The sequence below is a fragment of the Astatotilapia calliptera genome, chromosome 5 (genome assembly GCF_900246225.1).
Source record: "Astatotilapia calliptera chromosome 5, fAstCal1.2, whole genome shotgun sequence".
Lineage (NCBI taxonomy): Eukaryota > Metazoa > Chordata > Actinopteri > Cichliformes > Cichlidae > Astatotilapia > Astatotilapia calliptera.
Window position 1 is genome coordinate 21180268 of NC_039306.1, and position 12732 is coordinate 21192999.

General features: G+C 41.8%; 2 protein-coding genes across 3 annotated transcripts; both read left to right on the forward strand.

Annotated features, from left to right (window-relative positions):
- The first annotated feature begins 467 nt into the window (after positions 1 to 467).
- uroc1 (urocanate hydratase 1) lies at positions 468 to 6857 on the forward strand. Its single transcript, XM_026168000.1, has 19 exons — positions 468 to 716; positions 1227 to 1357; positions 1814 to 1907; positions 2014 to 2073; positions 2156 to 2284; positions 2371 to 2432; positions 2522 to 2588; positions 2707 to 2850; positions 2956 to 3044; positions 3473 to 3535; positions 3662 to 3841; positions 3942 to 4039; positions 4127 to 4199; positions 4337 to 4526; positions 4652 to 4750; positions 4846 to 4945; positions 5903 to 5984; positions 6075 to 6174; positions 6271 to 6857. The coding sequence occupies exons 1-19, from the start codon at positions 591 to 593 to the stop codon at positions 6409 to 6411; spliced, it is 2028 nt and encodes a 675-aa protein (XP_026023785.1). The 5' UTR covers positions 468 to 590; the 3' UTR covers positions 6412 to 6857.
- Positions 6858 to 7004: 147 nt separating this feature from the next.
- LOC113022523 (MAP kinase-activated protein kinase 2-like) lies at positions 7005 to 12530 on the forward strand. 2 transcript variants are annotated; one of them, XM_026168002.1, is made up of 11 exons: positions 7005 to 7433; positions 7544 to 7799; positions 8777 to 8916; positions 9791 to 9855; positions 9943 to 10022; positions 10369 to 10495; positions 10676 to 10751; positions 10868 to 10992; positions 11501 to 11586; positions 11665 to 11745; positions 11835 to 12530. In XM_026168002.1, the coding sequence occupies exons 2-11, from the start codon at positions 7551 to 7553 to the stop codon at positions 12069 to 12071; spliced, it is 1266 nt and encodes a 421-aa protein (XP_026023787.1). In that variant the 5' UTR covers positions 7005 to 7433; positions 7544 to 7550; the 3' UTR covers positions 12072 to 12530. The 2 variants fall into 2 exon arrangements, with proteins under 2 accessions (XP_026023787.1, XP_026023786.1); XM_026168001.1 differs by having other exon boundaries at positions 7005 to 7429.
- The last annotated feature ends 202 nt before the right edge of the window (positions 12531 to 12732 follow it).

Sequence of the window (12732 nt, forward strand, 5' to 3'; positions counted from 1 at the left end):
CATACTGGTGTACAACATAAGATATTATATTGTGTATTGATAATATATCAGTACATCAGGTTAAAGAACCATAAACAGTAAGTCAGTGTACCCACCATCTTTGAAAACTGACATCGTGCCTGTAGTTTCCTGTTCTCAGTGAAACTGCGGTATTTAGTTGCACTCGTGGTTTTGTTAATGGGGAGCAACATTTATATGATGATTCTGCACAGTCAATGTGCTGTCTAAAAGGTTTCGGTAAGTTGTGACGCACACTTTTGTGTAACTCAGTTACATGTGCAAGCGTCAGGGGCCAGAGGTCTCAGTAAGTGTTTGTCTACTCAAGCATGTGCTGCTTCAAACTCCGCGAGGGATCAATAATTGCCAAACAACCTCTTCTAGTCGTGGTGTACCATTGGTGCATTGTGAAGGGCAAAGATGACCAAAGAGCCAATGGGACAGTCAGCCAAAGAGCGATTGCCCTCAAATGTTTCTCCCTCCCTTGAATTCTTTCTCTCCACAGGGGATCGTTAGAGCTACTGTCAGGTTCCAGTCTTACCTTTGTCTATAGGTTTCTGATCAGGTGTGTCATAGCAAATATCTAATACAGCATGTCTACTTTGAAGGAGATATGCAGCGGTTTGCCCCTCAACCCGCTGCCCCCTAACCGGGGAAGATATCCAAATGTGCCACATGCACCTATTCGGACTCCCAACCTCACCGCAGAAGAGGAGCGGGTGAGTAAATGGATTGCAAAACTATATTCTCGCACAGTTTGTAGGAGTTTTACCACCAAGAAATAAGTCCGTGAGTAGCACAGGTATATCCTGCCATAGTTTTTGTCATAGTTTTAGTTAATGTTAAGCACTAATGATGATAATTCAGATTTAAAAGACGTGACCAACATTAAAAGCGGTGACACTACAATTTGTGCACAGGAAACTTTTGGATATTATCCAAACAGAGCTGCACTTTCACGTCACATAATTGGGCTTCTCTAAATATGTCTGATGGGAAAGTGCATTTGTGTCCTCTGTCCTATTGCGTCACCTCTCCTGGATCATGCCCTTTCCTAAAAATTGATTATTCTCAAAAGTCCTCCACTAAGTGAGTGAATAATTTAAAGAAAAACACAGAGATGCTTAATAAGTTACACGAGAAGACCGGGGAGCAGAAAGAGATCTAATCATGTCTTCTGAACATTTACGTTTCTTGACTAACGTCCTCTAAATGCATCTTTCCTCTAGCTGGCGCTGAGAAATGCACTGCGTTATTTCCCCCCCTCCCACCATGCAACGCTCGCACCTGAATTTGCTCAAGAGCTGCGGCAGTATGGGCACATATACATGTACCGCTTCTGTCCCACATTACGGATGAGGTAAGGCTCACCAAGGACAGCCAATATTCCTATTCTATTTAGATATTTCACACTGAAGAATCTTTCTGTGAGTGTTACAACTAATAGAAGGCAAACAGTTGCACTTTGTAATACTTTTAAAATGTATTAATCTACTAATATATGGGCTGAGCTATACAGGCACTTACCAGTGTGGGCGTGCATTCACATTTTTTACATAATTTTTATATAAAGATTTAAAACAGGTGCTCAGAATTACGGTCATTGGAATCTTTAGGCAGAACAGGTAGAACAGAGAAAACAAAGAAGAAGAAAAGATTTAAAAAATCTAAAAAAGACTATAACAGTATGAAACTGAGAGACCACTATAATATAAATATATCTTATATTTAAACTGCATTTCAACTTCAAAGTGGGATTTTGTTGATTTTTTCCCCCCATTTTACAAGTAACATGAATTTCCTTCTGCTTCCTAAGAGCTTACCCCATAGATCAGTACCCATGTCACACACGTCAAGCAGCCGCTATGATGCTAATGATTATGAACAACCTGGATCCAGCAGTTGCTCAGGTAAGCACAGGTTAACAAGGCTAAGCCTACTGAATAAAATGTCAGGTTTTCTGTATAATTTATGTGTTTGATGTGAATAACAAAGAATTCGTTCTTCATCCTTCAGTTTCCTCAAGAGCTTGTCACCTATGGAGGGAACGGACAGGTGTTCAGTAACTGGGCCCAGGTATGGCCTGAGTTAACATGATCATTTGCACGTCTCTGATCACAGTGTATCCCTTTTAAGTTTTGCATTTGTGTGGGTGCAGTTCCGCCTCGTGATGCATTACCTGAGCGAGATGACAGAGGAACAAACTCTGGTTATGTACAGCGGTCACCCCATGGGCCTTTTCCCCAGTCTGCCTTCCTCACCTCGCGCCATCATCACCAACGGCATGGTAACGGCGAATCAGGCATTTAGCTCAGTAATGTCATATGAAGAGATAAGTGACGCATTCACATGTTTTTCTTTTGCTTGCATCAGGTTATTCCAAATTACTCCTCCAGAGATCAGTATGAGAAGATGTTTGCGCTGGGTGTATCAATGTAAGTCCTCAAGGTCCATTATAGCTACTTGCTTTTTTTGTCTGGAGATGCCAAGTGTGGTCTCTTTGGTCTTTGCTGTGCATTTTCAGGTACGGTCAAATGACGGCAGGCAGCTACTGTTACATTGGGCCTCAAGGGATTGTTCATGGAACTATGGTTTGTAATAATTACAAACAGATGCACACAACACAGTCTGAAAGTCCCTCACACAAAAATGTATTAATGCACGCTGTAGTGCCTGTTTTAGATTTGTATTAGTGGTCCTTTTTTGCAGCTGACGGTACTGAATGCCGGCCGGAGGTACCTGGGCTCTGATGATCTGAGGGGGCGTGTGTTTGTGACCTCTGGCTTGGGGGGAATGAGTGGCGCTCAGGCTAAAGCTGCCGTCATTGCCGGCTGCGTCAGTGTGATTGCAGAGGTCAGCTGGTTTCAAGTCATTTCCCATGAACTCTGATGACTAAGCAATAACAGAGGAAGTACTGTGTAAAGTCAATGTGACTGTGTATATTTGATTTGCGTTTAGGTGGATGAGGCTCCTCTGAGAAAGAGACATGAGCAGGGTTGGCTAATGGAGGTCACTAGCAGCTTGGATCAGTGCATTAAACGCATAAGGTAACTGAGAACATTGGATTAAAAGTCTTTATCAAAGGTTCAGTCAGACTGCTCTCGTTTGAAATGATTTACTACATCAGAGATTGAAAAGGTGGCCCTTAAAGGTGGTTTTCGATGTAAGGAGACTGGTTGTGGATGAAGCAGTGCATATCCAGCTGACTGCCTGTACTAGCTTGCAGGATTCACTCGAGCATGTTCTCTTTGTTGAGACTTTGTTCAACGAAGGGACATTTAACCAAATATCAGTGCGGGTGTTTGCGCCTGTATGTATACTTTTAACCTTGTGTGGATTAGAGGTGGTAAAATGTTTCATACATTACAACAAACCCCATAAACATACAAGTAGCATGGTGATCCAATGTTAGAAGGATTCCACAGGTAAATCTCTCAGCTGTGAAAGTCACTAATTACTACTTTGTTTCTTACAGAGAGGCTAAGAGCGCCAAGACTCCCCTCAGTCTGGGATACCATGGCAATGTTGTAGACTTGTGGTGAGTCAGACAGGATACGTTTACACTATAAAACTCAGGTCTACAGCTGCAGCTGCAGTGAAGGAGACAGTTTTTGTTGTTGTTGTTCCCTTGAGGTCTTAGTCATAGTCTGCTCTTTCTAAACAGGGAGAGAATCCTGCTGGAGTTTGAGAGGACAGGCGAGCTCCTGGTAGATCTGGGTTCAGACCAGACCTCGCTTCACAACCCATATAATGGTGGTTACTATCCAGTCCAGCTCAGTTTCCATCAGGCCAACCAGTTCATGTCTACTGATCCCGACCGTTTCCGCAACGTGGTCCAAGAAAGGTTAAATTAATCACAGAGCTTAACAAAGCTTATTGTTGTGCTGTTGTTTTTATATGTCTCTCTATTAAGCTGAAGAAATGTGTTTTAAATGCTATCACAGCCTCCGAAGACAAATAAAGGCTATCAACAAGCTAGCTGATGCAGGCATGCACTTCTGGGACTACGGTAATGCTTTCCTCCTGGAGGCCCAAAGAGCTGGTAGGTAATTTAACAAACACAGAGAACTCCATTATCATGCAGTTAATTATAGACTAATAACGAGGAATACTGTCTTTTGATTTACAGGTGCAGAGGTTCAAAAAGTTGGTGGAGGAGCAACAGAGTTCCGTTACCCTTCTTATGTGCAGCACATCATGGGGTGAGCATCATGAACTAAACTTCACTAAGTTTAAACATGTTGTAAAGCCTGCCATACTGTGACTAAACCCTTTAATGAGATGTGTGAATAAGCTTGTGTGCAATATTTTTGATCTCATTTCATATGCCTTTACCCAGGGATATTTTCTCATTGGGCTTTGGGCCATTTCGCTGGGTGTGCACATCTGGCGACCCCAGAGATCTCGCTGTAACTGACAACATTGCCGCTACTGTCCTGGAGGAAATGAGCGCCAATGTACCTGATCGTGTGAAACAACAGTACAATGACAACATTCACTGGATTAGAGAGGCTGGAAAACATAAAATGGTAAGCTCCCTACTAAAACAATCCACCCACTGGATATTTCAGTGTAAATTACACAGGTAATAAATAAATAATAATACAACAAGAATGCCCATATGCTTCATGTATTGTTTTTTTTTTTTGTTTAGGTTGTAGGATCACAAGCCAGAATCCTGTACTCTGACCAGAAAGGAAGAGTCTCCATTGCTTTGGCGATCAACCAGGCTGTTGCTGATGGAAACGTTTCAGTAAGAGGATAAACTGTCTGCTGAGGTGATCATGAGGCTTGATGTTCAGTTTTGAGTGTAGTCTCAGTAGTGTCTTTGTTGTTACTCTTGTTCAGGCGCCAGTGGTTATTAGCAGAGACCATCATGACGTTAGTGGCACAGACAGCCCCTTCAGAGAGACTTCTAATGTGTATGATGGTTCTGTCTTCTGCGCAGGTACGTGGTACACTCACTACAGCTGAATACAACTGAAATTTGAAGCTTAATACATTGAACTCATTTTACATCACAGGCCACATACAGCCCACTTTGAGCTTAAGTCATCTTAAGTGGGCCAGATCAAATAATTAAGTCTCAGTGTGTGTTACTTCCTTCTTTATTTTGTTGGAGTCCCCTGTCTCCTGTGTGCATGTTCAGTTTTGCTTCTCCTGTCTCGTTAGTCAGATTTAGTTCACCTGTGTTCCCTGGTGTGTTCCATCCTCCTGATTACCTCATGTGTGTATTTAAGCCCCTCTTTTTCTTTAGTTTGTTGTTGTGATCTCCCCTCGTGTTGTGTATTCTCCTATCAGTCCAGCAGTGTTAGTTGTTTTAGGTAGTTTGTTCCAGCTCTGCCCTGCCTGTTTTATTGGCCTGCCACTTGCCGGCTGATAAAGCTGAGTTTTTTAGTTCAAGTCTGTCTGCCGAGTCCTGCATTTGAGTCCGCACTCAACCTGCCACACACAAGTGTCCCATGACACAAGTCAGTTCCTTAAAGGCATTCTGAATGCAAGAATGGGAGACTTAAAATATTTTAAAGCTCACTTCCAGGCAGCACATTGTGGTAACAGATGCAGCTTTATAACAGAGCGTATGACCCATTACTGGTTTAGAGAGTTTCAGTGCCTCTGCAGGAAACCAGTATCAAAGAAAAATGCTCTGTGCTTTGCTTCATGGGCGGTACTGAAACCGAATTGTGTCTTTAAAAAAAACAAAACTAAATCTCCTTGACTACTGCTGATATGAAAACTGTTGTGGCTGAAAGTTGTGGCTTGGCCCACAAACGTATAACTTTGGTGACATAAAGCCTTTTTTCATATTCTCATCATTCTTGTATTTCCACATTCATATAATCCATAAATACTTGAGCAGTAATAAAAAAGTCCGCTCACAGCTCACAGCGTGTACCTGTTGCAGACATGGCAGTTCAGAACTTTGTTGGTGATGCATTCAGAGGTGCCACATGGGTAGCCCTGCACAATGGAGGTGGTGTTGGCTGGTAAGTCTGACTACAACAGTTTGCCAAAGCCATATTTATGTATTAATACAAATTTAAATCAGGGTGATTATAACTGCCTCCCATTTACAGGGGTGAAGTCATTAATGGAGGATTTGGTTTGGTGCTGGACGGCTCAGACGAGGCAGCAAAGCGTGCCCGTCTGATGCTCAACTGGGATGTCTCCAATGGGGTGAGATAGCTGAATGCGAAGCAGCTTACAGCCTCACTTCACAGTCTGCAGATGATAATTGTCCTGCTGCTATCTGTGTGTTTCTGTGTGTTGCAGGTGGCTCGTCGCTGTTGGTCTGGAAATTCAAACGCTTACGAGACCATCCAGCGCACCATGGAGGAGAACAGGCAGTTGCATGTCACCATGCCCTTTCCTGTGCAGGACGAGCATGTGCTGGATCGTGCCCTGCAGGGCTAAGCAGCAAGGCAAAACCAGCAAGCTGTGTAAAAAACCAGCCACAAAACTTACATAACAGACTTATCATACCACATTCATACCACAAAGACATCTGAATACGCAGAAAGCCTGCAAATATTTGTCAGTACTGCACTAGGTAATAAATCTATATACAGTGGCAATTTCTAAAACAAAACTCTATCAGGTTGCTACGGTGTTTCATATATTTTAAATGCATGTATTCTTTATTTTCGAACTTGTATACATTATAAAACCTGTGTTATTTGTGTGTACTGAACCTGCTATTACTATCAAGTAATTAAAATGCCAAGTCCTATATTTCATGTGCCATACAGGATGTAAAGTAAGAAGAGCTGCAGTTCTCTGCAGTAAGAGTTAAACGACTGATGTTCGAGCCAAGGCCAAGTTGGTCACAGTTGATAGCACATAAAAAAAGACAATATGGATTCTGCCCTGAACATTTCTTCACTTTGCACTGCTCATAGCTTTGTGTGTTTATATATATATATATATATATATATATATATATATATATATATATATATATATATATATATATATATATATATATATATATATATATTGTTGTTTTGTTGCACTCTCGAAGGCGAATGGTCGCGTACTTACTACAGGTCTTTGCTCTGTCTGCTGAGATCCTGCCGTGCGTCTTAACGCGGGATTGTTCCTTTAAGAAAACTGTGAATGGTCCATGAATTTGAGCCTCGTCGCGCTGACGTAAGTGAATTGGAGAGGTTGGTGTGCCTTGCAGGAAGAGACAGATAACAGTGATGAGGACCAGGCAAAGGTACCAGATTTTTTGCCGAGATTTTTCCCCCCACTTGTTGTGTTTTTATAACCTCTACATTTACCCAGCCAATTGCTGAAGTCGTTTGAAGTCCGTGACAGTATAACGGTGCTTATTCCCCTCCCTTTTCTGCACATCGAGGATTCTTTTTTTTAAATTTTAGATTGCCTCATTTTTTTCTTCAGCCATAAAAAGAATGGATCGTGACGTGTTGTAAGTAAGTACGAAAGTCGTCTGGATATATGTGGATGAGCTAAGATGACACTGGGTATTTTATGCGGCAGAGCCTGGTGACATTTTCTTTTCTGCGCCACCGTCGGCTTTTAGAGAAAAAATGGATCATTACCAGGAGGAGCAGTCGGCAAATCCTATTACCGCGCAGCACGGGACAGCGACCAACAGCGACTCCAACTTGGGCAGCGGCCTGACTGACCTCCAGCCACCTGCTTACTTCAAACTGGAGTTCAGGAGAAACGCGGTGACCGATGACTACAAAATAACATCTCAGGTCCTTGGCCTGGGAATCAATGGCAAAGTACTGGAGTGTTACTGCAAGAAAACAGGAGAGAAATGTGCGCTCAAGGTTTGTGACTGTGCCTGCCGCTTTATTTTGTTGTTGTCGCTGGAAAGAAAGAGAACAGCCATCAATTATTCATTTCCCCACAGTTGCTGTGGTCTGCACCGTGTAATGGTGACTGGAAATCTGTGCAAATATCCTAATGTCGTTTTATCTTCAGGATTTGATGTAAACTTTAATGTGCGGCAGCTTCAAATTTCTTAGAATGATATGATACACATGAACCAGGGATGGATGGAGGAGTAACCTGAAGCAGATTTGCCTTTTGAACTACCCAGACAGTAGTTGTGTCTCACACGCTGTTGTATGCTGTCTGTGATGCTGCTGCACAGCTTTTACTGTTGTGATGTTGTTATGTGGACAATGAGCTTCTCTGTTAAAACTTTATACCAGTGTCTCTGACATATAAAAAGGAAAAAAAAATCCCGCATTTTTCACTCATCCATGCAGCAATGTTGAGCCCACAAAAGCTTATGTGTTTGGAGAAATGCAGCTCTAAAACTACTTTTAGCTGCTCTCTTATTCACAAGGCTGTCGCCAGATTGGGTTGCTCCTCATGTTTGATTTGGCAGATTTTCACGCAGGATGTAATTCCTAATGCAACTCCCAAGGAACTGGTGTTAATTAAATAAACAGCTGGCTATGGGATTGCAGGAAATCCTTATAGAATTAGGCAGGAAGGGCAATCACTCCAGCTCCTCCACGTCTTTTCTTTGGAGGTGATGAAATAAGTGGTATTGTGTGAGTGGCAATGTATGTTGATGTGTTACCTTCCTCCTTCGGCACTCAGCTTGCATTGTCACAGCTGTTGGGATATGTGTGCTGAGTGCAGCTTTAAAATCCTGACTTTTATTGCTCCGTCTGGAATAACTGCTCAGCAAACAGCGGTAATTTAATGCCTTTAATTTTGCCTGCCTTGAACACTGATTTGCATTTTAAAGCATTTCATTATAACGTTTAGAACATTTTGTCACGTTCAACAGATTCTCTACGACACTCCCAAAGCTCGACGGGAGGTTGAGCTGCACTGGCGAGCTTCCGGAGGTCCCCACATTGTACGGATACTCAGCCTCTATGAGAACATTCACCATGGGAAGAAATGTCTCCTCATTGTTATGGAATGGTGAGAATGAACACACTGTTTTTTGGCACCTTAAAGTAAAAGCAGTTGCTTAAAAATGGCTTTTACAGATATTGGAGAACAGTTTGTGAATCTGATTTAATCAACAGACTTTTCAAAGTAAATAAATGGTAAATGGCCTGTATTTGTATAGCGCTTTACTAGTCCCTAAGGACCCCAAAGCACTTCACACATGTGATTCACACACTGGTGATGGCAAGCTACATTGTAGCCACAGCCACCTTGGGGCGCACTGACAGAGGCGAGTCTGCCAGACACTGGCGCCACCGGGCCCTCTGACCACCACTAGTAGGCAACGGGTGAAGTGTCTTGCCCAAGGACACAACGACCGAGCCAACCCTGGCTCGAACCGGCAACCTTCCAATTACAAGGCGAACTCCCAACTCTTGAGCCACAATCTCCCCTAATCATTTTCTCATTTCACTGATTAATCAATGGTGTTTTAAACTCTCCACAATTTTGACAACTCATTATAAGTTCACTGAAGAGTGGTTTGAGTGTGATTATTCGTACAAACAGCCAAAATTAAAAAATGTGAGTTTATGTGAGCATGTGTATTATTCCTTTGTGTTGTTATTTTGCTTCCTGTTAAATTTTAACTTGTTAAAACAGTTAAACTAAAACTCAAAGTGGACGCAACAAAAGAAGTAATAAAATAAAATGAATATAAATAGCTAATAATAATAATAATTGAATCCATACAAGTCTAAGAAATGGTGGTCAAACAAAAACCCTCAAGACTGAACCCGCCTGAGCAGTTAATAGTCAGCACAATGACTTGCTTTGTTATAAAACCGTGATTGCCAAGAGTACCCTCACTGCCCCAGTTCTGATCTCTTTGTTAATCTTGTCTCAGCATGGAGGGAGGGGAACTGTTCAGTCGCATTCAGGCCAGAGGGGACCAGGCTTTCACAGAGAGAGGTGGGTTCGAGTTCACATTTAACAGTTTCATTTAATGGTTTCTGCATTGCAATCTGTGCTACCATGTCTCTCATATCCTCCAATCAGAGGTGTCGGAGATCATGCATGACATTGGCATGGCCATAGAATACCTCCACCACATGGACATTGCTCACAGAGATGTAAAGGTACTGTAACGCTGTTCTTTCAGAAGCTGCTGAAGACCGCAAGTCTGGTTAAAATATGCCACATTGCATTAAAAAGTTAACCCTCCACACAGCAAAATGATGCATACCCAGAGTTTTAAATACAATGTCAAGTGTACATATGTAATAAGATGAGGGTGACAGACCAATCTAACTTTAGTGTAAAGTTGATGCACTGAAAAAGGCCACTGCGTGCGTATTAGTGAGATGCAGCAGTACGCTGTGCCCTGGAAATCATTTACACAGTTAATAAAAGAAATAAAAGAAAAGATTTTATAAAACACAGTCAGATTAAAGAGTTTTTTCTTGTTTGTTATTCTCACCACAGCCTGAAAACTTGCTCTACACAACTAAAGAGAGCAACGCTACTCTAAAGCTGACTGACTTTGGCTTTGCTAAGGAGATGACGCTACACAACTCCCTGCAAACTCCATGTTACACTCCGTATTATGTTGGTGAGTGTCCAGAGAAATGTGATTGCAGGAGTTTCAGGTGCACTGCGTATTTGTCAGTATTAGAGTCAAAATTTGTTTTATTTTATTTATTTATTACTGTCTCCATGTGTGTCTGCATATGATTGACGTTTTTGTGTGACTCTGCCCACATTATCGTGTTGTATCTGTTTGCCCATTCAGCGCCAGAAGTGCTTGGGCCAGAGAAATACGACAAATCATGTGACATGTGGTCTTTGGGTGTAATCATGTACATCCTGTGAGTATCTTGTGCCTCTCTAATTAGCAATACTAATGACTAAAAATCAATTCTGCATAGTGCAAAATTAAGAAAGTGTGAAGTTCTCTTATCTTCCCTTCCCTTCTCTTCTTTAGACTCTGTGGGTTTCCTCCATTCTACTCAAACACAAGCCAGGCCATCTCTCCAGGCATGAAACAGAGGATCAGGTTGGGCCAATATGAGTTTCCGAACCCAGAGTGGGCAGACGTTTCTGAGGAAGGTCAGACTAACAGAATAACTAAACAATACTCGCACTGCTGTGAAATAAAATGCAAGTAGAGAGAGGCTCTAAATGAATATGCTATTGGTCCACAAAGTGTAAATTACTGTGCCACGGCGCTTCAGCGTTCAGCCTCACTTTAATCCTCGCACGCTCTAACAACATAATCATGTGCTTAACAGAGAGAGTGGAAATGACCTGCATAAACTTTCCGCTGTAATAGGAACCTCATGGTTTGCAACACTAGATCTCTGTATGTTTAAACTTCCCATGGTGTTGACTGTGTGTATCTTTTTGTTCTCTTGAGTGAAGAGGATTTTTTTTTTGTTCTTTTACATTAGTTCTCGTTTCCAGTTTCCAATCACTGAAGAATTGAAAACATAAGACTTCTCAGAGCTTTAGAGCTTTTGCAACATAACAACTGAGATAAACCCATAAACATATCTTTATTCCACATGCACGTTGCCCTGTTGGATTGCTTGACTGTGTTTCTTATTGTTACCTGCAGCCAAACAGCTCATCATTCAGTTACTGAAGACAGACCCCAGCGAGAGGATGACCATTGGACAATTCATGAACCATCCTTGGATTAGTGTGAGTTAACACCTGTGCCCGTTCACCTCTGTGTTTTCTCCCAGTGCACACGCTGATGTGAATGTTTTTATTTAACAGCAATCCATGGTGGTCCCTCAAACACCTTTGTACACCTCTCAGGTTTTGACAGAGGACAAGGAACTATGGGAAGATGTAAAGGTGAGAATTGTATTTACTTCAGAATCTGGCCACAAGATGGCAGTAGAGCATTATCTCAGATTTAAAGCACAAACTGTGTCTTCCAACAGGAGGAAATGACCAGTGCCCTGGCCACGATGCGCGTAGACTACGACCAGGTGAAGATCAAAGACTTGGATACATCCAACAACCCTCTGCTGAAGAGACGCAAGAGGCCCGTTCCTCCGGGAGCTGACGGCGTGGAGGAAGCTGACAGAAGGGATGGAGATGGATCAGGAGTGTGTAACAGTCAGAGAGAAGTATTGTTTTCTGAAGAACATGGTGACATGATCACGGAAGAAAAGTAGCATTAAAACCAGAGTAGCAACATTTTCCATCCACATATCAATTGTTGTACTTTACTCGTTCTTTGTGTTCCTGCACTCACTTTAAAGAATGCCATTTATTTTTAACTCTCACTACTTAAAGTGAAATAAAATGTTGTTTTTTATCTTTTACATTGGTGTCCTGTCACATTTTACATGGCAGCTCATTTTATACAGAACACTAAGAGACTTGGAAACTTTACATTTATTCTGATTGTGAGTAAAACAAGAAAAAGCATTAACCTTAGAGACTTTGTATAAGCATTAGGAACTGATTTTCCTCTCTGTAACCAATGAAAGACGATATATGGAAGCCATAAAAGATAGTCACTTAGGCAAGATAACATACAACTAATTCCTCTTTACAAGTCACAACTGTTTACGTGGTTATGTCACTGCGCTGTCAAGGGACAAATAAACCTTGAGAAGTGAAGGTGTTAACATGGTTCATGCTCGTTATTAATCTTGCCAAACATTTCCGCTTGCTTGAAATGTCTTTCTTTAACAAGCCGTTAGTGTTTCCCGTTGTACTTGACTTCAAGATAAACGTTGTTCACTTTTTCACTCTAAAGTGTGCAAAACCAAAACACAAGCTCTCTAATTTGGACTTGGATGTTTCATGTACACAAAAAACCATTAGAGA

What these genes read in the sequence shown, in the direction of transcription:
- uroc1 (XM_026168000.1), top strand. Translation starts at nt 591, where the DNA reads ATGTCTACTTTGAAGGAGATATGCAGCGGTTTGCCCCTCAACCCGCTG. An exon ending in TCACCGCAGAAGAGGAGCGG is followed by an intron (nt 717 to 1,226) that starts GTGAGTAAATGG and finishes TCTTTCCTCTAG; the next exon opens with CTGGCGCTGAGAAATGCACT. An exon ending in GCGTCAGTGTGATTGCAGAG is followed by an intron (nt 2,851 to 2,955) that starts GTCAGCTGGTTT and finishes ATTTGCGTTTAG; the next exon opens with GTGGATGAGGCTCCTCTGAG.
- LOC113022523 (XM_026168001.1), top strand. An exon ending in TTACACTCCGTATTATGTTG is followed by an intron (nt 10,496 to 10,675) that starts GTGAGTGTCCAG and finishes TTGCCCATTCAG; the next exon opens with CGCCAGAAGTGCTTGGGCCA. An exon ending in GGTGTAATCATGTACATCCT is followed by an intron (nt 10,752 to 10,867) that starts GTGAGTATCTTG and finishes TCTCTTCTTTAG; the next exon opens with ACTCTGTGGGTTTCCTCCAT.